The sequence below is a fragment of the Oncorhynchus keta genome, chromosome 2 (assembly GCF_023373465.1).
Source record: "Oncorhynchus keta strain PuntledgeMale-10-30-2019 chromosome 2, Oket_V2, whole genome shotgun sequence".
Taxonomy (NCBI): domain Eukaryota; kingdom Metazoa; phylum Chordata; class Actinopteri; order Salmoniformes; family Salmonidae; genus Oncorhynchus; species Oncorhynchus keta.
Window position 1 is genome coordinate 81069731 of NC_068422.1, and position 27575 is coordinate 81097305.

Below are 27575 nucleotides of genomic sequence, written 5' to 3' on the forward strand. Positions count from 1 at the left end.
GCATTATTTGGCTTTCTGCTCATTCCCAAAAGCATTATTTGGCTTTCTGCTCATTCCCAAAAGCATTATTTGGCTTTCTGCTCATTCCCAAAAGCATTATTTGGCTTTCTGCTCATAACCCAAAAGCATTATTTGGCTTTCTGCTCATAACCCAAAAGCATTATTTGGCTTTCTGCTCATAACCCAAAAGCATTATTTGGCTTTCTGCTCATAACCCAAAAGCATTATTTGGCTTTCTGCTCATAACCCAAAAGCATTATTTGGCTTTCTGCTCATAACCCAAAAGCATTATTTGGCTTTCTGCTCATAACCCAAAAGCATTATTTGGCTTTCTGCTCATAACCCAAAAGCATTATTTGGCTTTCTGCTCATAACCCAAAAGCATTATTTGGCTTTCTGCTCATAACCCAAAAGCATTATTTGGCTTTCTGCTCATAACCCAAAAGCATTATTTGGCTTTCTGCTCATTCCCAAAAGCATTATTTGGCTTTCTGCTCATTCCCAAAAGCATTATTTGGCTTTCTGCTCATTCCCAAAAGCATTATTTGGCTTTCTGCTCATTCCCAAAAGCATTATTTGGCTTTCTGCCCATTTCCATTGTGTCAGTGGGGCTGGCTCAGGGGTTTGAGGTAGAGTCGGGAGAGTGGGATATCGGGAGAGAAAGAGGGGCAGAAAGGGAGAGAGTGGGGGTTGAAGGCTGAGGTTTTCATCTGGTTCTAATTGGTTGAGAATGCTGGCGTGCAGTGTAGTCTTGTGTGTAAGAAGCACTGAATAAGAAACAGGCTGCTTAAAAAAAATTGCACAGGCCCAGTATTGTGCTGTACCAACCCAGATATAATATTATCATGCAGGAAAAGAAAAGCCACTTTTTGGAGAGTGGTATTTGGTTTTGTTTTGGATATACCGTAGATACAAAATACATCTGATGTCAATGTCATTACAGTCATGATAGTTTCTCAAGCAAATCCATTTAGCAATTCAACCCAAATCAAGTTGATAACTTTTAGCACGACCTCATCGGCACACAAAGAAAAGTCCATTTGGTCCTGAAATATGTGTTTTTGTTCACCCACGCAGCCATGTCCACCGTTGGAGGAAACTCTGAGGGTTCCCCCTGTGTGTTCCCCTTCACGTTCCTTGGAGACACTTATGACAGTTGCACCGCCTCTGGACGTAGCGACGGTAAGATGTGGTGCGCCTCCACCAAGAGCTACGACGACGACCGCAAGTGGGGCTTCTGTCCTGATCAAGGTAAATATGTCATCAATGACCTTTGACATTATGCTTGTTTGTAGGTGGTTTTAGCAGTTTAGTGGACAATGACAATTCATGTTTATTTATTTGAATCATTTGTATTATTATTCAGTTTTATTCGTTATTGTATTCAGTCATTGTCTATGCAGAATGAAGGGAAAGTGGCCAACAGGAATTTCCCAACATGGAAACTATTTTCATTCACCTGAATATAACTTGACTTGTTATGCTTTGAATATGTGTTGCTGTATCTCTCACTCCTATTGGTGTTGTCCAGGCTACAGTCTGTTCCTGGTTGCGGCCCATGAGTTTGGCCACGCCCTGGGCTTGGAACACTCCCAGGACCCTGGTGCTCTGATGGCCCCCATGTACACCTTCACCAAGAACTTTAGACTGTCCAACGACGACATCAAGGGAATCCAGGAGCTCTATGGTCAGTTTGAAATTCTTATGTACTGCTTATGGGTTATGTATGGGTTATGAATGTGTTATGAAGTCATTATGTAGGTACCTTTTAAAATAACGTGTAACCATGACTTCACCCGCTGTTCATAACCAGAGAACTTTGGTGAATGTCCTGCAGGTAACACATGTATTTCTCCTTGTTGAAGGATATCAATCTCATCTACTCAATGCTCACCATGTTGCCTCTCCTTTTCCTCTCAGGTGCTGGTACAGACAAGCCTGTGCCTCCCACCCAGGGCCCAGTCACTCCTATGGACATCTGTAATGAACCTGTGGTGTTTGATGCTGTGGCCCAGATCAGAGGAGAGACCTTCTTCTTCAAGGACAGGTAAATGATTTACTGGGGATTCTACAGTATTACTTCTGATTGCCAATGGTTAGAGCAACATTTGACTTTTAGGTAATTCACTTTTGTTTGGCAACATTCTTTTTGAGAAGACCAATCTGACCACTGATCTGTCTAAACAGGCAGAAAGAAAACAGGCAGAAGGAACATTTAACCTGAAGACTCTTATTTTAGACTCTGTGGTTAGTCATTGGAGCAGACCAGTCCACAAGTTAGACTTGTGGATAAATAAAAGACCTCACAATCCACAACTAAATCATTTCACCACAAACAATGGGTAGTTAAATAGGGGGCTTTGTTTGGTCTCAGAATGAATTATTTTCTCTTGGCAATCAATTGTTTTGTTTGAATGAAGGGGGTGGTGTTTTGTATGAATGAAGGGGGTGGTGTTTTGTTTGAATGAAGGGGGTGGTGTTTTGTTTGAATGAAGGGGGTGGTGTTTTGTTTGAATGAAGGGGTGGTGTTTTGTTTGAATGAAGGGGTGGTGTTTTGTTTGAATGAAGGGGGTGGTGTTTTGTTTGAATTATGAATGAATTAAGGGGGTGGTGTTTTGTATGAATGAAGGGGGTGGTGTTTTGTATGAATGAAGGGGTGGTGTTTTGTTTGAATGAAGGGGGTGGTGTTTTGTTTGAATGAAGGGGGTGGTGTTTTGTTTGAATGAAGGGGTGGTGTTTTGTTTGAATGAAGGGGTGGTGTTTTGTTTGAATGAAGGGGGTGGTGTTTTGTTTGAATGAAGGGGTTGTTTTTTGAATGAAGGGGTGGTGTTTTGTTTGAATGAAGGGGTGGTGTTTTGTTTGAATGAAGGGGTGGTGTTTTGTTTGAATGAAGGGGTGGTGTTTTGTTTGAATGAAGGGGTGGTGTTTTGTTTGAATGAAGTGGGTGGTGTTTTGTTTGAATGAAGGGGGTGGTGTTTTGTTTGAATGAAGGGGGTGGTGTTTTGTTTGAATGAAATGAATGAAGGGGTGGTGTTTTGTATGAATGAAGGGGTGGTGTTTTGTTTGAATGAAGGGGTGGTGTTTTGTTTGAATGAAGGGGTGGTGTTTTGTTTGAATGAAGGGGTGGTGTTTTGTTTGAATGAAGGGGGTGGTGTTTTGTTTGAATGAAGGGGTGGTGTTTTGTATGAATGAAGGGGGTGGTGTTTTGTATGAATGAAGGGGTGGTGTTTTGTTTGAATGAAGGGGTGGTGTTTTGTTTGAATGAAGGGGTGGTGTTTTGTATGAATGAAGGGGTGGTGTTTTGTTGAATGAATGAATGAAGGGGTGGTGTTTTGTATGAATGAAGGGGGTGGTGTTTTGTTTGAATGAAGGGGGTGGTGTTTTGTTTGAATGAAGGGGGTGGTGTTTTGTTTGAATGAAGGGGGTGGTGTTTTGTTTGAATGAAGGGGGTGGTGTTTTGTTTGAATGAAGGGGGTGGTGTTTTGTTTGAATGAAGGGGGTAGTGTTTTGTTTGAATGAAGGGGGTGGTGTTTTGTTTGAATGAAGGGGGTGGTGTTTTGTATGAATGAAGGGGGTGGTGTTTTGTATGAATGAAGGGGGTGGTGTTTTGTTTGAATGAAGGGGGTGGTGTTATCTCTGTTTGTCTGAGCTCTAATGCTTAATATAAGTATAAAGTTATGAAAGAACTGGTAATAATAACAATCCTGTATCAACTATGGTAAACCAAAATGGCTGCCTGTTATTAAGATTGTAAACCAGAGCCTACTATACAGTACAGGGTACAGACTTCAACTGGGATTGTCCTATGTAGTGTAGAAAAGGAATAGGCTTTCTGTATCTCTCCATCTTACATTATCTGTTGTGGTTCATTCTCAGCTTTCCATGACTCAGTGTACTTTCCCTCTGAAACATGAACTCTTCACCACAACAGATTAATCCTGTCTGGGACAAATTATGTTAGGAACACTTTCAACCCAAACAATAAGCAATTGCATGCCATCCAAATGACAAAATGTTGACTGAAAAGCAGGTTTAGATTAGGATTCATTGGACATTTATATGTTCCTTCTCAGACTTTGCCGCCACATCTTTTAGCCTTCAAGGTTTTAAGGTGAACTTTACTATATAGCTGTCATTGTTGACTTGGAACGATGTCCAAAGCAAACAAGTAGACTGCCTGGCTTTGCCCCCTGCACACCCTGAGTCAGGGGCTGGAGGGAAACCACCCTCAAATCATGCTTACAAATCCTTTTTAGTTCAAAGAATCCTGCTTTGGTTCATGGAATCCTGCTTAGGTTCATGGAATCCTGCTTTAGTTCATGGAATCCTGCTTTAGTTCATAGAATCCTGTTTAGTTCAAAGAATCCTGTTTAGTTCAAAGAATCCTGCTTTAGTTCATGGAGTCCTGCTTTAGTTCATGGAGTCCTGCTTTAGTTCATGGAGTCCTGCTTTAGTTCATGGAGTCCTGCTTTAGTTCATGGAGTCCTGCTTTAGTTCATGGAGTCCTGCTTTAGTTCATGGAGTCCTGCTTTAGTTCATGGAGTCCTGCTTTGGTTCATGGAATCCTGCTTTGGTTCATGGAATCCTGCTTTCGTTCATGGAATCCTGCTTTAGTTCATGGAATCCTGCTTTGGTTCATGGAATCCTGCTTTGGTTCATGGAATCCTGCTTTGGTTCATGGAATCCTGCTTTGGTTCATGGAATCCTGCTTTGGTTCATGGAATCCTGCTTTAGTTCATGGAATCCTGCTTTAGTTCATGGAATCCTGCTTTAGTTCATTGAATCCTGCTTTAGTTCATAGAATCCTGCTTTAGTTCATAGAATCCTGCTTTAGTTCATGGAATCCTGCTTTAGTTCATGGAATCCTGCTTTAGTTCATAGAATCCTGCTTTAGTTAAGCGTTAAGTCTTTACTCGCTGTGGTTCACCATGCATTAACACTGTTCAGGGAACAGGGACAAACATCATGCTGAAGGCTGTTCTGTGGACTATAAACACTGTATAAACAGTGTCGTGTTTGGTTGATGTGTCAACGTAATATTCACTGTTAAAGGAGGGAGTACTGCCAATTAAAACCGGAGTATGGTTTTAACAGTCTCAAGTTAGTTTAGAAATTATTTGACTATGCCTGTAAGTCATATCTTTGACTGGGTTAGTTTGGTTATAGTTTTAGGTATATCATCTGTTGTCTGCTGCTCAAACATCCTAGAGAATCCAAATCCACAAGATATCCAGCCACCATGATAAAAGCTGGCAGAATACCTATACAGTGGTGTGTTGTGGCCAAGACACTGGACCTGGGGATTCCAGGAGAGATTCTCCATTTCCTCATCAGCAAGATCATTGTCTCATTCAAAATGATTTGCGGTGTTCTAGTTCCATGATATCATTAACAATGACACATATTCAGTGATGGCTATAATTATGGGGTGTCTCTCTCAGATGGAGGGAAATGCCCTTACGGAGGGAGTTACGGCTGTAGGATCTTAATTTGAGCCAGTTTGCTACAGTAGGGAAATAATCCTGAAGCAAAAGGAAATGTGAATAATTATGTGGATCATAATTCATGGATATTTTTGTAGGTGTTGAGACATTGTAAGTTAGTGCAAATCGAGTGTGAAATGATAGTGGAAATTACAAACTTTAGATGCCTTTTAAAAATGTGAATAAACTGCTGTGCAGGAAAATGTTCATCAACAAAAGAGTGGTCAAATTAAGATCCTACATCTCTATGGAGGAGTTACAATACCAAACCCATAGCTGAAAGATATCTGGACTCAGAGGGCCAGTGAGGCTGTATCTCAGGTTTCAGTGGTGGGATGACGTGGGTCCCAAGTTATTCATTGTTGGCTCCAGATCACCAGATGGTTTAGCTATCAGAGCCATGGAGCAGAGGAGTGAGAAGAGATGGAACAGAGATGCGAGAGTGAGAAGAGATTCAATATAGAGAGAAAGAGTGAGGAGAGATTCAGTATAGAGAGAAAGAGTGAGGAGAGATTCAGTATAGAGAGAAAGAGTGAGGAGAGATTCAGTATAGAGAGAAAGAGTGAGGAGAGATTCAGTATAGAGAGAAAGAGTGAGGAGAGATTCAGTATAGAGAGAAAGAGTGAGGAGAGATTCAATATAGAGAGAAATAGTGAGGAGAGATTCAGTATAGAGATAAAGAGAGTGAGAAGATATTCAATATAGAGAGAAAGAGTGAGGAGAGATTCAATATAGAGAGAAAGAGTGAGGAGAGATTCAATATAGAGAGAAATAGTGAGGAGAGATTCAGTATAGAGATAAAGAGAGTGAGAAGATATTCAATATAGAGAGAAAGAGTGAGGAGAGATTCAATATAGAGAGAAAGAGTGAGGAGAGATTCAATATAGAGAGAAAGAGGGAGTGAGGAGAGATTCAGTATAGAGAGGAAGAGGGAGTGAGGAGAGATTCAGTATAGAGAGGAAGAGAGAGTGAGGAGAGATTCAGTATAGAGAGAAAGAGAGAGTGAGGAGAGATTCAGTATAGAGAGAAAGAGAGAGTGAGGAGAGATTCAGTATAGAGAGAGAGTGAGGAGAGATTCAGTATAGAGAGAGAGTGAGGAGAGATTCAATATAGAGAGAGACAAAGAGTGAGGAGAGATTCAATATAGAGAGAAAGAGAGTGAGGAGAGATTCAGTATAGAGAGAGAGTGAGGAGAGATTCAGTATAGTGAGGAGAGATTCAGTATAGAGAGAGTGAGGAGAGATTCAGTATAGATGAGAGAGATTCAGTATAGAGAGAGTGAGGAGAGATTCAGTATAGAGAGGAGAGATTCAGTATAGAGAGAAAGAGAGAGTGAGGAGAGATTCAATATAGAGAGAAAGAGAGAGTGAGGAGAGATTCAGTATAGAGAGAAAGAGAGAGTGAGAAGAGATTCAGTATAGAGAGAGAGTGAGGAGAGATTCAGTATCGAGAGAAAGAGAGTGAGGAGAGATTCAGTATCGAGAGAAAGAGAGTGAGGAGAGATTCAGTATAGAGAGAGTGAGGAGAGATTCAGTATAGAGAGAGTGAGGAGAGATTCAGTATAGAGAGAGTGAGGAGAGATTCAGTATAGAGAGGAGAGATTCAGTATAGAGAGAAAGAGTGAGGAGAGATTCAATATAGAGAGAAAGAGAGAGTGAGGAGAGATTCATTATAGAGAGAAAGAGAGAGTGAGGAGAGATTCAGTATAGAGAGAGTGAGGAGAGATTCAGTATAGAGTGAGGAGAGATTCAGTATAGAGAGAGTGAGGAGAGATTCAGTATAGAGAGGAGAGATTCAGTATAGAGAGAAAGAGAGAGTGAGGAGAGATTCAATATAGAGAGAAAGAGAGAGTGAGGAGAGATTCAGTATAGAGAGAAAGAGAGAGTGAGAAGAGATTCAGTATAGAGAGAGAGTGAGGAGAGATTCAGTATCGAGAGAAAGAGAGTGAGGAGAGATTCAGTATAGAGAGGAAGAGAGAGTGAGGAGAGATTCAGTATAGAGAGAAAGAGAGAGTGAGGAGAGATTCAGTATAGAGAGAGTGAGGAGAGATTCAGTATAGAGAGAAAGAGAGTGAGGAGAGATTCAATATAGAGAGAGACAAAGAGTGAGGAGAGATTCAATATAGAGAGAAAGAGAGAGTGAGGAGAGATTCAGTATAGAGAGAAAGAGAGAGTGAGGAGAGATTCCGTATAGAGAGAGTGAGGAGAGATTCAATATAGAGACAAAGAGTGAGGAGAGATGGACACTCAAGTCAATAAGCAAAGATTAGGATAGAGACTACTAAGGTTATTAGCATTTAGTTTCCTCAGACAAAAAAAAATATTTTCATGGAGCTGTCAACCAATCAAGGTTAATAAAAATAGCCTAGGCCCATTAGGATATTAATTTCTGTGTGCATCCGTTTTGTTTTGTTCTGCTTCTCCCTAGTTTTAGTCAGTCGACAGATAATTAGGAAGTCACAGACTGGAGGGCAAAGACAGATAAATAGGGAAGTCACAGACTGGAGGGCAAAGACAGATAAATAGGGAAGTCACAGACTGGAGGGCAAAGACAGATAAATAGGGAAGTCACAGACTGGAGGGCAAAGACAGATAAATAGGGAAGTCACAGACTGGAGGGCAAAGACAGATAATTAGGAAGTCACAGACTGGAGGGCAAAGACAGATAAATAGGGAAGTCACAGACTGGAGGGCAAAGACAGATAAATAGGGAAGTCACAGACTGGAGGGCAGAGACAGATAATTGGGAAGTCACAGACTGGAGGGCAGAGACAGATAATTAGGAAGTCACAGACTGGAGGGCAGAGACAGATAATTAGGAAGTCACAGACTGGAGGGCAGAGACAGATAATTAGGAAGTCACAGACTGGAGGGCAAAGACAGATAAATAGGGAAGTCACAGACTGGAGGGCAAAGACAGATAAATAGGGAAGTCACAGACTGGAGGGCAGAGACAGATAATTGGGAAGTCACAGACTGGAGGGCAGAGACAGATAATTAGGAAGTCACAGACTGGAGGGCAGAGACAGATAAATAGGAAGTCACAGACTGGAGGGCCGAGACAGATAATTAGGAAGTCACAGACTGGAGGGCAGAGACAGATAATTGGGAAGTCACAGACTGGAGGGCAGAGACAGATAATTGGGAAGTCACAGACTGGAGGGCAGAGACAGATAATTAGGAAGTCACAGACTGGAGGGCAGAGACAGATAATTAGGAAGTCACAGACTGGAGGGCCGAGACAGATAATTAGGAAGTCACAGACTGGAGGGCAAAGACAGATAAATAGGGAAGTCACAGACTGGAGGGCAAAGACAGATAAATAGGGAAGTCACAGACTGGAGGGCAGAGACAGATAAATAGGGAAGTCACAGACTGGAGGGCAGAGACAGATAAATAGGGAAGTCACAGACTGGAGGGCAGAGACAGATAAATAGGGAAGTCACAGACTGGAGGGCAAAGACAGATAAATAGGGAAGTCACAGACTGGAGGGCAGAGACAGATAAATAGGGAAGTCACAGACTGGAGGGCAAAGACAGATAAATAGGAAGTCACAGACTGGAGGGCAAAGACAGATAAATAGGGAAGTCACAGACTGGAGGGCAGAGACAGATAAATAGGGAAGTCACAGACTGGAGGGCAGAGACAGATAATTAGGAAGTCACAGACTGGAGGGCAAAGACAGATAAATAGGGAAGTCACAGACTGGAGGGCAAAGACAGGGAAGTCACAGACTGGAGGGCAGAGACAGATAATTAGGAAGTCACAGACTGGAGGGCAGAGACAGATAATTAGGAAGTCACAGACTGGAGGGCAGAGACAGATAAATAGGGAAGTCACAGACTGGAGGGCAAAGACAGATAAATAGGGAAGTCACAGACTGGAGGGCAGAGACAGATAAATAGGGAAGTCACAGACTGGAGGGCAGAGACAGATAATTAGGAAGTCACAGACTGGAGGGCAAAGACAGATAAATAGGGAAGTCACAGACTGGAGGGCAGAGACAGATAAATAGGGAAGTCACAGACTGGAGGGCAGAGACAGATAATTAGGAAGTCACAGACTGGAGGGCAAAGACAGATAAATAGGGAAGTCACAGACTGGAGGGCAGAGACAGATAAATAGGGAAGTCACAGACTGGAGGGCAGAGACAGATAATTAGGAAGTCACAGACTGGAGGGCAGAGACAGATAAATAGGGAAGTCACAGACTGGAGGGCAGAGACAGATAAATAGGGAAGTCACAGACTGGAGGGCAAAGACAGATAAATAGGGAAGTCACAGACTGGAGGGCAGAGACAGATAAATAGGAAGTCACAGACTGGAGGGCAGAGACAGATAATTAGGAAGTCACAGACTGGAGGGCAAAGACAGATAAATAGGGAAGTCACAGACTGGAGGGCAGAGACAGATAAATAGGAAGTCAGACTGGAGGGCAGAGACAGATAATTAAGTCACAGACTGGAGGGCAGAGACAGATAATTAGGAAGTCACAGACTGAAGTCACAGACTGGAGGGCAGAGACAGATAATTAGGAAGTCACAGACTGGAGGGCAGAGACAGATAAATAGGGAAGTCACAGACTGGAGGGCAGAGACAGATAAATAGGAAGTCACAGACTGGAGGGCAGAGACAGATAATTAGGAAGTCACAGACTGGAGGGCAGAGACAGGAAGTCACAGACTGGAGGGCAGAGACAGATAATTAGGAAGTCACAGACTGGAGGGCAGAGACAGATAATTAGGAAGTCACAGACTGGAGGGCAGAGACAGATAAATAGGGAAGTCACAGACTGGAGGGCAGAGACAGATAAATAGGGGTCACAGACTGGAGGGCAGAGACAGATAAATAGGGAAGTCACAGACTGGAGGGCAGAGACAGATAATTAGGAAGTCACAGACTGGAGGGCAGAGACAGATAATTAGGAAGTCACAGACTGGAGGGCAGAGACAGATAAATGGGAAGTCACAGACTGGAGGGCAGAGACAGATAAATAGGGAAGTCACAGACCAGAGACAGATAATTAGGAAGTCACAGACTGGAGGGCAAAGACAGATAAATGGAAGTCACAGACTGGAGGGCAAAGACAGATAAATAGGAAGTCACCGACTGGAGGGCAGAGACAGATAAATAGGGAAGTCACAGACTGGAGGGCAGAGACAGATAATTAGGAAGTCACAGACTGGAGGGCAAAGACAGATAAATAGGAAGTCACAGACTGGAGGGCAGAGACAGATAAATAGGGAAGTCACAGACTGGAGGGCAAAGACAGATAAATAGGGAAGTCACAGACTGGAGGGCAGAGACAGATAAATAGGGAAGTCACAGACTGGAGGGCAGAGACAGATAAATAGGGAAGTCACAGACTGGAGGGCAGAGACAGATAATTAGGAAGTCACAGACTGGAGGGCAGAGACAGATAATTAGGAAGTCACAGACTGGAGGGCAGAGACAGATAAATAGGGAAGTCACAGACTGGAGGGCAGAGACAGATAAATAGGCAAGTCACAGACTGGAGGGCAGAGACAGATAATTAGGAAGTCACAGACTGGAGGGCAGAGACAGATAATTAGGAAGTCACAGACTGGAGGGCAGAGACAGATAAATAGGGAAGTCACAGACTGGAGCAGAGACAGATAAATAGGGAAGTCACAGACTGGAGGGCAGAGACAGATAATTAGGAAGTCACAGACTGGAGGGCAAAGACAGATAAATAGGGAAGTCACAGATGGAGGGCAAAGACAGATAAATAGGGAAGTCACAGACTGGAGGGCAGAGACAGATAAATAGGAAGTCACAGACTGGAGGGCAGAGACAGATAAATAGGGAAGTCACAGACTGGAGGGCAGAGACAGATAAATAGGGAAGTCACAGACTGGAGGGCAGAGACAGATAAATAGGGAAGTCACAGACTGGAGGGCAGAGACAGATAAATAGGAAGTCACAGACTGGAGGGCAGAGACAGATAATTAGGAAGTCACAGACTGGAGGGCAGAGACAGATAATTAGGAAGTCACAGACTGGAGGGCAGAGACAGATAATAGGAAGTCACAGACTGGAGGGCAGAGACAGATAAATAGGGAAGTCACAGACTGGAGGGCAGAGACAGATAATTAGGAAGTCACAGACTGGAGGGCAGAGACAGATAAATAGGAAGTCACAGACTGGAGGGCAGAGACAGATAAATAGGAAGTCACAGACTGGAGGGCAGAGACAGATAATTAGGAAGTCACAGACTGGAGGGCAGAGACAGATAATTAGGAAGTCACAGACTGGAGGGCAGAGACAGATAATTGGAAGTCACAGATGGACTGGAGGGCAGAGACAGATAATTAGGAAGTCACAGACTGGAGGGCAGAGACAGATAAATAGGGAAGTCACAGACTGGAGGGCAGAGACAGATAAATAGGAAGTCACAGACTGGAGGGCAGAGACAGATAAATGGAAGTCACAGACTGGAGGGCAAAGACAGATAAATAGGAAGTCACAGACTGGAGGGCAGTCACCAGTATAATGGGCCAATGTAATGTCTGGAGGGCAGTCACCAGTCTACTGGGATGGGCAGCAGAGCCAGTGGTTAGAGCGTTGGAAGTAACCGGAAGGGCCAAAATGTAATGTCTGGAGGGCAGTCACCAGTCGTGAAAATAAGAATATGTTCTTAACTGACTTGCCTGGTTAAATAAAAGGTAAAATTAAATAAAAAAATGTAATGTCTGGAGGGCAGTCACCAGTCTAATGGGCCAATGTAATGTCTGGAGGGCAGTCACCAGTCTAATGGGCCAATGTAATGTCTGGAGGGCAGTCACCAGTCTAATGGGCCAATGTAATGTCTGGAGGGCAGTCAGGCCAGTCTAATGGGCCAATGTAATGTCTGGAGGGCAGTCCCCAGTCTAATCAATGTAATGTCTGGAGGGCAGTCCCCAGTCTAATGGGCCAATGTAATGTCTGGAGGGCAGTCACCAGTCTAATGGGCCAATGTAATGTCTGGAGGGCAGTCCCCAGTCTAATGGGCCAATGTAATGTCTGGAGGGCAGTCACCAGTCTAATGGGCCAATGTAATGTCTGGAGGGCAGTCCCCAGTCTAATGGGCCAATGTAATGTCTGGAGGGCAGTCACCAGTCTAATGGGCCAATGTAATGTCTGGAGGGCAGTCCCCAGTCTAATGGGCCAATGTAATGTCTGGAGGGCAGTCACCAGTCTAATGGGCCAATGTAATGTCTGGAGGGCAGTCACCAGTCTAATGGGCCAATGTAATGTCTGGAGGGCAGTCACCAGTCTATGGGCCAATGTAATGTCTGGAGGGCAGTCCCCAGTCTAATGGGCCAATGTCTAATGTCTAATGGGCCAATGTAAGGGCAGTCACCAGTCTAATGGGCCAATGTAATGTCTGGAGGGCAGTCACCAGTCTAATGGGCCAATGTAATGTCTGGAGGGCAGTCACCAGTCTAGGGTCCAATGTAATGTCTGGAGGGCAGTCCCCAGTCTAGTGGGCCAATGTAATGTCTGGAGGGCAGTCCCCAGTCTAATGGGCCAATGTAATGTCTGGAGGGCAGTCACCAGTCTAATGGGCCAATGTAATGTCTGGAGGGCAGTCACCAGTCTAATGGGCCAATGTAATGTCTGGAGGGCAGTCCCCAGTCTAATGGGCCAATGTAATGTCTGGAGGGCAGTCCCCAGTCTAATGGGCCAATGTAATGTCTGGAGGGCAGTCACCAGTCTAATGGGCCAATGTAATGTCTGGAGGGCAGTCACCAGTCTAATGGGTCAATGTAATGTCTGGAGGGCAGTCACCAGTCTAATGGGCCAATGTAATGTCTGGAGGGCAGTCACCAGTCTAATGGGCCAATGTAATGTCTGGAGGGCAGTCACCAGTCTAATGGGCCAATGTAATGTCTGGAGGGCAGTCACCAGTCTAATGGGCCAATGTAATGTCTGGAGGGCAGTCACCAGTCTAATGGGCCAATGTAATGTCTGGAGGGCAGTCACCAGTCTAATGGGCCAATGTAATGTCTGGAGGGCAGTCACCAGTCTAGGGGCCAATGTAATGTCTGGAGGGCAGTCACCAGTCTAGTGGGTCAATGTAATGTCTGGAGGGCAGTCACCAGTCTAATGGGCCAATGTAATGTCTGGAGGGCAGTCACCAGTCTAGTGGGTCAATGTAATGTCTGGAGGGCAGTCACCAGTCTAGTGGGTCAATGTAATGTCTGGAGGGCAGTCACCAGTCTAATGGGCCAATGTAATGTCTGGAGGGCAGTCACCAGTCTAATGGGCCAATGTAATGTCTGGAGGGCAGTCACCAGTCTAGTGGGCCAATGTAATGTCTGGAGGGCAGTCACCAGTCTAGGGGCCAATGTAATGTCTGGAGGGCAGTCACCAGTCTAGGGGTCAATGTAATGTCTGGAGGGCAGTCACCAGTCTAGTGGGTCAATGTAATGTCTGGAGGGCAGTCACCAGTCTCGTGGGCCAATGTAATGTCTGGAGGGCAGTCACCAGTCTAGTGGGTCAATGTAATGTCTGGAGTCTGGAGACTGGTGACTGGACACAGTGTATATCAGTTTAAACGTGTTGGTGTGGGTAGAATCATCTCTCTAATCTCTCTAGTGTAGGTAGAATCCTCTCTCTAATCTCTCTGGTGTAGGTAGAATCCTCTCTCTAATCTCTCTGGTGTAGGTAGAATCCTCTCTCTAATCTCTCTGGTGTAGGTAGAATCCTCTCTCTAATCTCTCTAGTGTAGGTAGAATGCCATTTCTAATCTCTCTGGTGTAGGACTTAGAGTGTCTCTGTCTAATCTCTCTGGTGGTCCCAAGGTAGAACCCACTACCCTGGCGTTCAAACCTCTCTGGTGTAGGTAGAATCCCTCTCTAATCTCTCTGGTGTAGGTAGAATCCTCTCTCTAATCTCTCTGGTGTAGGTAGAATCCTCTCTCTAATCTCTCTGGTGTAGGTAGAATCCTCTCTCTAATCTCTCTGGTGTAGGTAGAATCCTCTCTCATCTCTCTGGTGTAGGTGGAATCCTCTCTCTAATCTCTCTGGTGTGGGTAGAATCCTCTAATCTTTCTGGTGTGGGCATAATCCTCTCTCTAATCTCTCTGGTGTGGGCAGAATCCTCTCTCTAATCTCTCTGGTGTGGGCAGAATCCTCTCTCTAATATCTCTGGTGTGGGCAGAATCCTCTCTCTAATCTCTCTGGTGTAGGTAGAATCCTCTCTCTAATCTCTCTGGTGTAGGTAGAATCCTCTCTCTAATCTCTCTGGTGTAGGTAGAATCCTCTCTAATCTCTCTGGTGTAGGTAGAATCCTCTCTCTCTGGTGTAGGTAGAATCCTCTCTCTCTGGTGTAGGTAGAATCCTCTCTCTCTGGTGTAGGTAGAATCCTCTCTCTCTGGTGTAGGTAGAATCCTCTCTCTCTGGTGTAGGTAGAATCCTCTCTCTCTGGTGTGGGTAGAATCCTCTCTCTCTGGTGTGGGTAGAATCCTCTCTCTCTGGTGTGGGTAGAATCCTCTCTCTCTGGTGTAGGTAGAATCCTCTCTCTCTGGTGTAGGTAGAATCCTCTCTCTCTGGTGTAGGTAGAATCCTCTCTCTCTGGTGTAGGTAGAATCCTCTCTCTCTGGTGTAGGTAGAATCCTCTCTCTCTGGTGTAGGTAGAATCCTCTCTCTCTGGTGTAGGTAGAATCCTCTCTCTCTGGTGTAGGTAGAATCCTCTCTCTCTGGTGTAGGTAGAATCCTCTCTCTCTGGTGTAGGGAGAATCCTCTCTCTCTGGTGTAGCGAGAATCCTCTCTCTCTGGTGTAGGGAGAATCCTCTCTCTCTGGTGTGGGTAGAATCCTCTCTCTCTGGTGTGGGTAGAATCCTCTCTCTGGTGTGGGTAGAATCCTCTCTCTCTCTGGTGTAGGTAGAATCCTCTCTCTCTCTGGTGTAGGTAGAATCCTCTCTCTCTGGTGTAGGTAGAATCCTCTCTCTCTGGTGTAGGTAGAATCCTCTCTCTCTGGTGTAGGTAGAATCCTCTCTCTCTGGTGTAGGTAGAATCCTCTCTCTCTGGTGTAGGTAGAATCCTCTCTCTCTGGTGTAGGTAGAATCCTCTCTCTCTGGTGTAGGTAGAATCCTCTCTCTCTGGTGTAGGGAGAATCCTCTCTCTCTGGTGTAGGGAGAATCCTCTCTCTCTGGTGTAGGGAGAATCCTCTCTCTCTGGTGTAGGGAGAATCCTCTCTCTCTGGTGTAGGGAGAATCCTCTCTCTCTGGTGTAGGGAGAATCCTCTCTCTCTGGTGTAGGGAGAATCCTCTCTCTCTGGTGTAGCGAGAATCCTCTCTCTCTGGTGTAGGGAGAATCCTCTCTCTCGGGTGTAGGGAGAATCCTCTCTCTCGGGTGTAGGTAGAATCCTCTCTCTCTGGTGTTGGTAGAATCCTCTCTCTCTGGTGTAGGTAGAATCCTCTCTCTCTGGTGTAGGTAGAATCCTCTCTCTAATCTCTCTGGTGTAGGTAGAATCCTCTCTCTAATCTCTCTGGTGTAGGTATAATCCTCTCTCTAATCTCTCCTGTCTCAGCATGTTGATGGAAAGCAGATCTGGACATGAAGGATGAGTAGACATGCTGGTGGTCTAACTTCACTGTGTGCTCAGCACCTTATTTACAGTCAATGGCTCAGCACAGGGCTGGGTGGGAAGTCTGCAGAATAATCCACTGAACTGAACCCACTGTTCACTGGCCTAGTGATTTTTTTATTTAACCTTTATTTAACTAGGCAAGTCAGTTAAGAACAAATTCTTATTTACAATGACGGCCTACATCGGCCAAACCCAGACTACGCTGGGGCAATTGTGCATCGCCCTACGGAACTCCCAATCACGGCCGTTTTGGCCGGTGATGAGGTGGACCTGTATGGGATCGAGACACTGAACACAGACAGCCCTGCTAGCTAGGTTTCTCTAACCTCTCTGGCTACATCTTATGCAGGAAGTGTATTACATATGCATCCAGAATGTGAAAGGAGTGAGTGTAATGATGAAATCTCTGTGACCCAGATATAGTATTTCCTGTAATCTCGCAATTAGAGGTGGACATGAATTGTCTTCCGGTCTGATTCAGGGTCAGGTTGGCTTGTTTTGTGGGGCTAATTCAACATACCTCAACCTTGAATAGATTGCTATAGCAGATCATCATATGACTACTTTGTCCATATCTGCATAGCATTTTATAACCATTAACAGGCTTTATCTATCTGAGAAATATCTGGCTCTTTGAAAAATAGGTCAATGGACAAGACTTGTGGAGCTGCTGCTGTTGTTGCTCATGCAGCTGCCTGTTGGAAATCTGGACAAGAATTGTGGAGCTGCTGCTGCTGTTGTTGCTCATGCAGCTGCCTGTTGGAAATCTGGGCAAGACGGGTCTTGTTCCCCTGGCTTCTATAAACCCCGGCCGGTCCTAACGAGAACCAGATGCTGAATGAATCAGGCTATTGTGGCTTCGCTGTCTGGGCTGCTGAAACTCTCCCTCTCACTCACTGCCCCTCTCTCTCTTCCCCTCTTACATCTCTTACTGTCCTTCACTTTCTCCTCTCCCCTCTCTCTTTCCCTCCTATCCCCTCTCTCTTCCTTCCTCTCCCTCTCTCTTTCCCCTCTCCCCTCTCTTTTTCCCTCTTTCCTCCTCCTCTCCCCTCTCTCTTTCCTTCCTTCCTCTCCCTCTTTCTCCCTCTCTCCCCTCTCCTCTCTTTCCCTTCTCCCCTCTCTCTTTCCCCCTCTCCCCTCTCTCTTTCCTCCTCTCCCCTCTCTCTTTCCCTCCCTCTCCCCTCTCTCTTTCCCCTCCTCTCCCCTCTCTTTCCTCCTCTCCCCTCTCTCTTTCCCTCTCTCCCTCTCTCTTTCCCTTTCCCTCCTTCCCTCTTCTTTCCTCTCCCCTCTTTCCCCTCTCCCCCTCTCTTTCCCTCCTCTCCCCTCTCTTTCCTTTTCTCTTCTCCCCTCCCCTCTCTCTTTCTCTCTCTTTCCCTCTTTCCCCTCTCCCCTCTCTCTTTCCCTCCTTTCCCCTCTCCCCTCTCTCTTTCCCTCCTCTCCCCTCTCTTTCTCCTCTCCCCTCTCTCTTTCTCTCCTCTCCCCTCTCTCTTTCTCCTCTCCCCTCTCTCTTCCTTCCTCTCCCCTCTCTCTTTCCCTCTTTCTCCTCTCTTTCCTCTCCCCTCTCTTTCCTCTCTTCCCCCTCTCCCCTCTCTCTTTCCCCTCTCCCTTTCCGTCTTTCCCTCTCCCCTCTCCCTTTCCCTCTCTCTTTTCCTCTCTTCCCCCTCTCCCCTCTCTCTTTCCCTCTTTCCCCTCTCCCTTTCCGTCTTTCCCTCTCCCCTCTCCCTTTCCCTCTCTCTTTCCCTCCTCTCCCCTCTCTCTTTCCCTCCTCTCCCCTCTCTCTTTCCCCCCTCCCCTCTCTCTTCCTTCCTCTCCCCTCTCTCTTTCCCTCCTCTCCCCTCTCTCTTTCCCTCCTCTCCCCTCTCTCTTTCCCTCCTCTCCCCTCTCTCTTTCCCTCCTCTCCCCTCTCTTTCCCTCCTCTCCCCTCTCTTTCCCTCCTCTCCCCTCTCTCTTTCCCTCCTCTCCCCTCTCTCTTTCCCTCCTCTCCCCTCTCTCTTTCCCCACTCCCCTCTCTCTTCCTTCCTCTCCCCTCTCTTTCCCCTCTCCCCTCTCTTTCCCTCCCTCCTCCCCTCTCTCTTTCTCCCTCTCCCCTCTCTCCCTCCCCTCTCTCTTTCCCTCCTCTCCCCTCTCTCTTTCTCCTCTCTCTCCCTCTTTCCCTCCTCTCCCCTCTCTCTTTCTTTTTCTTTCCCTCTCTCCCTCTCTCTCTTTCCCCTCTCTCTTTCCCCCTCTCCCCTCTCTTTCCCCTCTCCCCTCTCTCTTTCCCTCTCCCCTCTCTTTTTCCCTCTTTCCCCTATCCCCTTCCCCCCTCTCCTCTCTTCCTCACTGCCCTCTACTCTCCCTTCATCAACCCCCTCTTACATGATTTGAACCAGTAGGTAACTTCTCTCTCTGCTCTCTCTATCAGGTTCATATTCAGGTCAACCAACTTCCGGGGCAAGCCTTCAGGTCCCATGCTGGTAGCCACCTATTGGCCTGAGCTCCCGGTCACCATCGACGCTGCCTATGAGAACCCACTGGAGGAGAAGACTGTGTTCTTTGCAGGTAAAGTATGTATGGGAGACTGAGTTGTGTCATCCACCGTTGAGATACAGTGCCTTCAGAAAGTATTCAGACTTTTCCAAATTTTGTAACGCTACAGCTTTATTCTAAAATAGCTTTTTTTTTAAACACACAATACCCCATAATGACAAAGAGAAAACAGGTTTTTACATTTTGGAGGAAATGTATTAAAAATAGAAGTATTCAGACCCTTTCTATGAGACTCAAAATTAAGCTCAGGTGCATCCTGTTTATATTGATCATCCTTGAGATGTTTCTACAACTTGTTTGGAGTCCATCTGTGGTAAATTCAATTGATTGAAAAACATGAGCTGGCGCACGCACACCCATCATTTTATTTTTGTGTGGAGGTGCTGACTAACGGCAAATAAACTATAAAAATAAAGAGAGTCACACACTCCATATATAAACTGCCAGTCATTTATTGGGTAAATCACCAACGTTTCGGCATCACTGTGCCATTTCGGACATGATTTGGAAAGACACATACCTGTCTATTTAAGGTCCCACAGTTGACAGTGCATGTCAGAGCAAAAAGCAAGCCATGATGTCGAAGGCATTGTCCATAGAGCTCCAAGACAGGATTGTGTCAAGGCACAGATCTGGGTACGGGTACCAAAACAATTATGCAGCATTGAAGGTCCCCAAGAACACAGTGGCCTCAATAATTCTTAAATGGAAGAAGTTTGGAACCACCAAGACTCTTCCTAGAGCTGGCTGCCTGGCCAAACTGAGCAATGGAGGAGAAGGGCCTTGGTCAGGGAGGTGACCAAGAACTTGATGGTCACTCTGACAGAGCTCTAGAGTTCCTCTGTGGAGATGGGAGAACCTTCCAGAAGAACAACCATCTCTGCAGCACTCCACCAATCAGGCCTTTATGGTAGAGTGGCCCGACGGAAGCCACTCCTCAGTAAAAGCCACATGATACCCCGCCAAAAGGCACCTAAAGACTCTCAGACCATGAGAAACAAGATTCACTGTTCTGAAGAAACCAAGATTGAACTCTTTGGTCTGAATGCCAAGCGTCACATCTGGAGGAAACCCGGCACCATCCCTACGGTGAAGCATGGTGGTGACAGCATCATGCTGTGAGGATGTTTGTCAGTGGCAGGGACTGGGAGACTAGTCAGGATCGAGTCAAAGTTGAATGGAGCATAGTACAGAGAGATCCTTGATGAAAACCTGCCCCAGAGTGCTCAGGACCTCAGACTGGGACGAAGGGTCCCCTTCAAACAGGACAACGACCCTAAGCACACAGCCAAGACAACGCATGAGTGGCTTCAGGACAAGTCTCTGAATGTCCTGTTTTTGCTTTGTGATTATGGGGTATTGTGTGTAGATTGTTGAGGAAAAAACACAATTTGATCAATTTTAGAATAAGGCTGTAACGTATCAAAATGTGAAAAAAGTCAAAGGGTCTGAATACTTTCCGAATGCACTGTACATCAAATCAAATCAAATGTATTTATAAAGCCCTTCGTACATCAGCTGATATCTCAAAGTGCTGTACAGAAATACATACGTACATACATACGTACATACATTACATACATAATAGGGTTGAATATTTTCCCTGTATTTTACAAATGTTCCATCCCTAGAATAAATCACTTTTCTCCCGGGTAACCCGGTAATTTGGCTAAAACCAGAAGTGTCATTGAAAAGCATTATAAGGAATATAAATATGTCTGGATTTGATTAGAGCTTAACCTGATGCTACCTGAGCCTGACGAGCCATATATTAAATACATTTAATGAGACATATATTAAATACATTTTATGAGACACACATTAAATACATTTTATGAGCCCTACATTAACCACATTTAATGAACCCAAACCCAAAAAAGCCCAAATAATTGTGCCGTTATCCAATAAATGCCCATAGTTGTAGCTAGCTATATGCTCTCTTTGGTAGATAAATGAAACTATCTCCCGTAGGCTAATATTTTTGAGTGTGAACAGTATTACTGTACTATATTGTATTATACTGTATTATATGGGCTGGAATTACACACATCATTCAAACCATGATAAAGCAGAATAGAACATGCAATTCTGAAGCATCACATGCGGCCTACAAAATTAAAGTATAGCCTAGAAATGTGATTTTAATTTTGGAATTTGTACAATTAGTTGGCTGACGCTTCATTTCTTTCTCGCTTTCAACAGTTAAATTAAATTAGTTTTGATGTCCTTATCTTCATCATTCTTATGATATCCTTGAATAATATAGGACCAGAATTAGATGCAGAAGGCTTTCACTTCTCTTCATGAAGACTGAATGGTTATGGGTCTGAATAAATAACTGTTATAACCTACCACCATCGTGAGTTCACTCTTCTTTCAAACTATTGGCTGCTGTATTTAACATTCAGCAAAAAAAGAACTTGCGTCCCTCTTCGAATAGTCTACTGGTATAATTGTCTATTGTCCAGCAAGCTATTCTAGTCTGGCTTTTCCTGCATGGGACTCCAAGAGCTAAGGGGCGTTTTTAAGGAGGCCAGGGGAGCAGAGGTGCTTGGGTATTGCACAAGAGACAGAGGCTATAAGTTATAAGCCTATTATGCATAACCCATCATTAATTGGCTAAATATAAGGTTAATAGCCCTGGAAGCCAGATGGAGATGGGTAAATTAGAGGTGCATTCAGTCGTTCTATTACTGAGCATAGACTATCCTGTAGCAAATGTAGGCCCACCTGTCACAAGAAGAAAAGTTACCATGATGAGATGATAGGTATATATGCACAGTGAACTACGCTCCATACTGAGATGGGCTGTCTGTCCCCACCCTGAGATTGGCTGTCTGGCCCCACCCTGAGATTGGCTGTCTGGCCCCACCCTGAGATTGGCTGTCTGGCCCCACCCTGAGATTGGCTGTCTGGCCCCACCCTGAGATTGGCTGTCTGGCCCCACCCTGAGATGGGCTGTCTGTCCCCACCCTGAGATGGGCTGTCTGTCCCCACCCTGAGCGTTGATTCATCATGCAGAGGCCGTAGAATAGCCAGATTTAGAAATTGCTAATCATTTAACAATTCCATTTCACGCCATGCTGTTTATCTAAATAATTTATTATAATTTACTGGTTTCTCAGTTACTGTATTTATCCTGGGAAAAGGGAGTGGTAAATCTCAGTAACCGGTTTCTCACAGTTACTCTATTTATCCCGGGAGAGGGGAGTGGTAAATCTCAGTAACCGGTTTCTCAGTTACTGTATTTATCCCGGGAGAGGGGAGTGGTAAATCTCAGTAACCGGTTTCTCAGTTACTGTATTTATCCTGGGAGAGGGGAGTGGTAAATCTCAGTAACCGGTTTCTCACAGTTACTGTATTTATCCCGGGAGAGGGGAGTGGTAAATCTCAGTAACCGGTTTCTCAGTTACTGTATTTATCCTGGGAAAGGGGAGTGGTAAATCTCAGTAAATCTCAGTAACCGGTTCTCAGTAACCGGTTTCTCAGTTACTGTATTTATCCTGGGAAAGGGAGTGGTAAATCTCAGTAACCGGTTTCTCACAGTTACTGTATTTATCCCGGGAAAGGGGAGTGGTAAATCTCAGTAACCGGTTTCTCACAGTTACTGTATTTATCCTGGGAAAGGGGAGTGGTAAATCTCAGTAACCGGTTTCTCACAGTTACTGTATTTATCCCGGGAAAGGGAAGTGGTAAATCTCAGTAACCGGTTTCTCACAGTAACTGTGTTTATCCTGGGAAAGGGGAGTGGTAAATCTCAGTAACCGGTTTCTCAGTTACTGTATTTATCCCGGGAAAGGGGAGTGGTAAATCTCAGTAACCGGTTTCTCACAGTTACTGTATTTATCCTGGGAAAGGGGAGTGGTAAATCTCAGTAACCGGTTTCTCACAGTTACTGTATTTATCCCGGGAAAGGGAAGTGGTAAATCTCAGTAACCTGTTTCTCACAGTTACTGTATTTATCCTGGGAAAGGGGAGTGGTAAATCTCAGTAACCGGTTTCTCACAGTTACTGTATTTATCCCGGGAAAGGGGAGTGGTAAATCTCAGTAACCGGTTTCTCACAGTTACTGTATTTATCCTGGGAAAGGGGAGTGGTAAATCTCAGTAACCGGTTTCTCACAGTTACTGTATTTATCCCGGGAAAGGGGAGTGGTAAATCTCAGTAACCGGTTTCTCAGTTACTGTATTTATCCTGGGAAAGAGGGGAGTGGTAAATCTCAGTAACCGGTTTCTCACAGTTACTGTGTTTATCCTGGGAAAGGGGAGTGGTAAATCTCAGTAACCGGTTTCTCAGTTACTGTATTTATCCCGGGAAAGGGGAGTGGTAAATCTCAGTAACCGGTTTCTCACAGTTACTGTATTTATCCTGGGAAAGGGGAGTGGTAAATCTCAGTAACCGGTTTCTCACAGTTACTGTATTTATCCCGGGAAAGGGGAGTGGTAAATCTCAGTAACCGGTTTCTCACAGTTACTGTATTTATCCTGGGAAAGGGGAGTGGTAAATCTCAGTAACCGGTTTCTCAGTTACTGTATTTATCCCGGGAAAGGGGAGTGGTAAATCTCAGTAACCGGTTTCTCAGTTACTGTATTTATCCCGGGAAAGGGGAGTGGTAAATCTCGGTAACCTCTTTCCCGCCATTCAACCCTAATACATACATACAGTTTTTTTGGTATGTATGAATGGGATAGTATGTAGATTAGTTGTCATTGATGTTGATACACAGGAGAACAATCCAGGATTGCACGCTTGCATATATGCATTTCATTGTTGTGCTTATTGACTTAATCAGAAAAACACATAATGACATTTTAATGACTGTTTCCTCTCTCTATCACCGTTAAACGGCTGTGACAATTTCCAGTAAATAACATCCTATTTCTAAGAAGTTCACCATTAGGAGAATCATAAGTGTGTCTTTTAGTATTTCAGTCAAGTATACTGCTATTATGTGGTTTGGACATTTTGGACATTAGTACTGTAAGTAGTTATTAGTGGTTTATAATACATGCCATGCATTGTAGAAGCATGATATTCTCCTTTAGAAAAGCTCCATGAAATCAAAGCTCTTCCAGAACATAGTGTCTCTATTTAAGAAGATGAATGCTTGGCCTTGTAGAACAGAACCATTTATTTTCCATCCAGCCCTTTAATTGTAAAGCTATGAGTCACATTTCCTCAATCATTTATCCAGTCCTCCCTAACCACAAGATATGATCAAATGTTAGCCTGGCCCCAGATCTGTTTGTGCTCTCTTTCTAACTCCTATGATCATTGTCTCTCTGTGGCTAATGAAAAGGTAAGAGTTTAGAGAAACTCTATCCTCACAAACCGTTCCCTGTGAGCATCTTGACCTGTGCTCATTTGCCATCTCTCCCCTCCTCTCTCTCTCTCTCTCTCTCTCTCATATAGGCAATGAGATGTGGATCTTCAATGCAGACCAGATAGAGAAAGGCTACCCCAAGAGAATCTCCTCTATAGGCCTGCCCACAGACCTGAAAGGCATTGACGCAGCCTTCTCCTTTGGAAAGAGCCAGAAGACCTACCTGTTTGCTGGAGACCAGTTCTGGAGGTGAGTCACCACAACACAACCCCTACCAAAGCCTGTGTCTGATCCACTCAGGATTGTAGCGATGACATCGCTATAGAATTAGAATTACTTTAAAATCGAATTCTATAGACGTCACTGTGTGTTGATGTGTTGGTGTGCTGCTGTGCTGAGCTATGTCTGCTTTTAATGAGAGACCTTAGCTTCCAATGGACTGTTAAAACAGCTCACTCTGCTCTTACCTAATACAGGGATAATGTAAGATACTGTTGCTGTATGTACTTAACTCTTGCATGACTGCTGTGATTTGTCAACCAAAACGTCCCAATCTTCTCGTACCTAACAGACTAACATAGTATTATGTACTTAACATAGCATCATGTACTCATGACTAAACATTGATATCATGGCCTCTGTGTGTTATCATGCCCCTCCAGGTACAATGAAGCCAAGAAAAAGATGGACCCTGGCTTCCCCAAGCTCATCGCTGACTCCTGGAACGGAATCCCAGACGGCATTGACTCTGCCTTTAGTCTGAATGGCATCGGTAAGCATACTAGAATACAATACTGTAGAATAGATACTTTATTGAACATCACTTAGAGTGACATCACCACACACACAGAGCAGGGGAGAGAGGGGGAGACAGAGACGGGGGGTGTATAGAGAGAGATACCCACTGGACACAGACGTCAATTCAACGTCTATTCCACTTTGGTTCAATGTAATTTCATTGAACTGACGTGGAAACAATGTTGCTTCAACCAGTGTGTGCCCAGTGGGATATCTACTGAAGAGAGAAATGGAGAGAGAGAGATGTCAACTGGAGAGGTAGCTGGGGCCTGTGTGAACATGGAGGGAGCACTGCTTCCTGCTTCAGTCTGAGCTATACTGACACACCACTGGCTGCAGGCTTACATTCCTGGCAGTTAGAACCCAACCTGACCCAGCCAGTCCTCTCATTATGAACTGGCACCTGGCCTTAAAGCTGGAATCCTTAGTGTTGAAACTGCCACGTCTGTTTAGATATTACAACAACAACAAGACGTTACTTAAAACAACCAAAACTGTTTCATTCCCTCTGACATCATTGCACTGCACATCATTGCACTGCACATCATTGCACGCCCGATAGGCAGGAGGAGAGAGAGCAAGGAGAGAGAGTAGAGGCAGGAGGAGAGAGAGCAAGGAGAGAGAGTAGAGGCAGGAGGAGAGAGCAAGGAGGGAGAGTAGAGAGGGCAAGGAGAGGGGGCAGAAGCAGGAGGGGAGAGAGAGCAGAAGCAGGAGGATAGAGCGCAAGGAGAGAGGGTAGAGGCAGGAGGAGAGAGAGTAGAGGCAGGAGGAGAGAGAGGGAGCAAGGAGGAAAGAGTAGAGGAAAGAGTAGAGGCAGGAGGAAAGAGAGTAGAGGCAGGAGGAGAGAGTAGAGAGAGGAGGAAGTAGAGAGCAAGCAGTGAGAGTAGTATAACACAGGAGGTAAATCTTAAGTCTATGGCAGTTAACCAGGGTTTTTTTATACCCTTGCTTCTGACACACATATATTATACATCACACACACCGCGCTTCCCGACTAAGAAACCGTGTTTGATAGAGCCAGCCTGTGCTGCTTCACAGAGGTACCTCTGTCTTCATTCTAATTAGCCTGAGCTCCTCCACCGCTGATTCCTGATTGGGTGTTTTTACTGAGGAGACGAGTGACATCATCATGTCCTCTTCCTCTGGCTTCTAAGCTTCTAGGGGACATAGTGTAAAATATCTCACATTTTTCCTTCTAGTGTGTAAGGCCTTGTGGCTTGCTCAAGGTGAAATTAGATGTATATTTGAAGCACTGAATGTGATGATTTTGATGTACCTTGTCTCTCATAATAATGTTTGTGTTTTCCAGATTACACCTACTTCTTCAAAGGTGCCCACTACTTCAAAATGGATGACAGTAGCCTGAAGATCGTCAAACTGGGCGAGATCACAAAGGACTGGCTGGGTTGTCACTAAGCAACAGTGAGATGCATAGACGTTGGCTAAGCTCTCAGCGGACTGATTCCCCCATCCCTATCCAACCAGCCTATCCTGCACCCTAGCCTAGAAACTAAAGACACCCTCTAACACACCGTGGGACCATCTACACAGGCTGAACATAGACAACAGGATTTTGTATTATATTACTGTGTGATATTATCGGTTTCTATGTTATGATGATGCAGATTTACTTTGATCTCTTTGCCCCGTTGTTTGTTATTAGAAACTCAGACATCCGGTATGTCCACACTACATAGAGACAGGCAGTGTTGTACTGGAAGATATTCTCCTATATAAATGTAGCTTCACCTGAGCAGTATTGCATCATCTGGAGAATGAATGCTGTCTATATTTACTGCTATGTCTGCAATCTAGAGAGTACATGATACTGCAATAGAATGAGAAATAGTCAATAGTAATTTCAGTGTTGTGGAATACATTTGAAAATATGAATTTGCACAATATGTCTGGACAGATAATGGTGCTTATAGAAAATGTTTATTTGCATGATCCTATATTTGATATGCAGTTTTTCTACATTCTGTTCAGACTATTTTCAGAAGTACTTATAGACACACCTTATTCTTCAAATAGGGCTGGCACTTTGTATTAGACTATACAGGGATACTGCACAAATATGGAGACCAAATTCTCATTTTGTAGGATTTGTCTAATTGTTTCACTGATGGTACAGGGAGATGAAAGGCACGGACTGCCTAGAGACTGTATCTGGTTTGTTGTTGCATGATGGAGTCATGACAAGAGAAGTACCACAGAAGTATTGTGTAATAATCTTGTTGTTTTGTTGTTTTGATACTAGTCATTTTGTTTTGATTCGTATGCTTTTTTTATGTTTTGTGCAATGTGTCATTCTCTGTCTGTAAAATAATAAAGATGGATGGTCAATACATTGTGTGTGTGTGAGAGAGAGAAAAGCCCTTGATGTTTCTTACAGATAGGACTGTCACACTCGATATGACTATGCCTTTCTATAGCCTACTAGCACACAATTTGTAATCAGCAAATTCATAGTTTATAAATAGGTGTAGTTCTAAAACATTTTTTCTCAAGTACACTTCATACTGTATATTTGTATTCAGGTCCTTGTTGAGCCGTTCTGAGGGCCCTTACATACAGTACCTCTGTGGTCAATGTAAATGCAACAGGTGACATCTTGTGGATGGATGAAGGTCTGAAAAACGCTTTGTTGTGGTTTTTATTATGGAGCAGAGCACATCATCACGCAGCCATAGTATGTATGCCTTTGCACTTGAGATATGACTTAGTTAGTTTCATACAAATGAACACAACAATTTCACCCCAATTGCTAAACTGTGAAAATAAACCCCAATAACTTCTTATTCTTCTATGGGTATTTCTGTGTTTTCTTTTCTTTAGGCCCTATATCTA

At 44.6% G+C, this 27575-nt stretch overlaps 1 protein-coding gene and 1 long non-coding RNA gene across 20 annotated transcripts in view; both read left to right on the forward strand.

Annotated features, from left to right (window-relative positions):
• LOC118381591 (72 kDa type IV collagenase-like) overlaps positions 1-27073 on the forward strand; it is a 35709-nt gene extending 8636 nt beyond the window's left edge. The window contains exons 7-13 of the mRNA XM_052484928.1: positions 1078-1251; positions 1532-1687; positions 1921-2047; positions 18480-18616; positions 24017-24176; positions 24590-24699; positions 26035-27073. Coding sequence (XP_052340888.1) covers positions 1078-1251; positions 1532-1687; positions 1921-2047; positions 18480-18616; positions 24017-24176; positions 24590-24699; positions 26035-26141 — 971 coding nt within the window. The 3' untranslated portion in view covers positions 26142-27073. The remainder of the gene's footprint in view (positions 1-1077; positions 1252-1531; positions 1688-1920; positions 2048-18479; positions 18617-24016; positions 24177-24589; positions 24700-26034) is intronic.
• LOC127913202 (uncharacterized) lies at positions 12854-17114 on the forward strand. 19 transcript variants are annotated; one of them, XR_008085267.1, is made up of 5 exons: positions 12854-14184; positions 14362-14739; positions 14770-15194; positions 15397-15921; positions 15954-17114. It is a non-coding gene; the product is annotated as an uncharacterized LOC127913202 (long non-coding RNA). The 19 variants fall into 19 exon arrangements; XR_008085308.1 differs by having other exon boundaries at positions 15397-15571; positions 15772-17114; XR_008085249.1 differs by having other exon boundaries at positions 14770-14894; positions 14995-15194; positions 15397-17114.
• Positions 27074-27575: the final 502 nt, after the last annotated feature.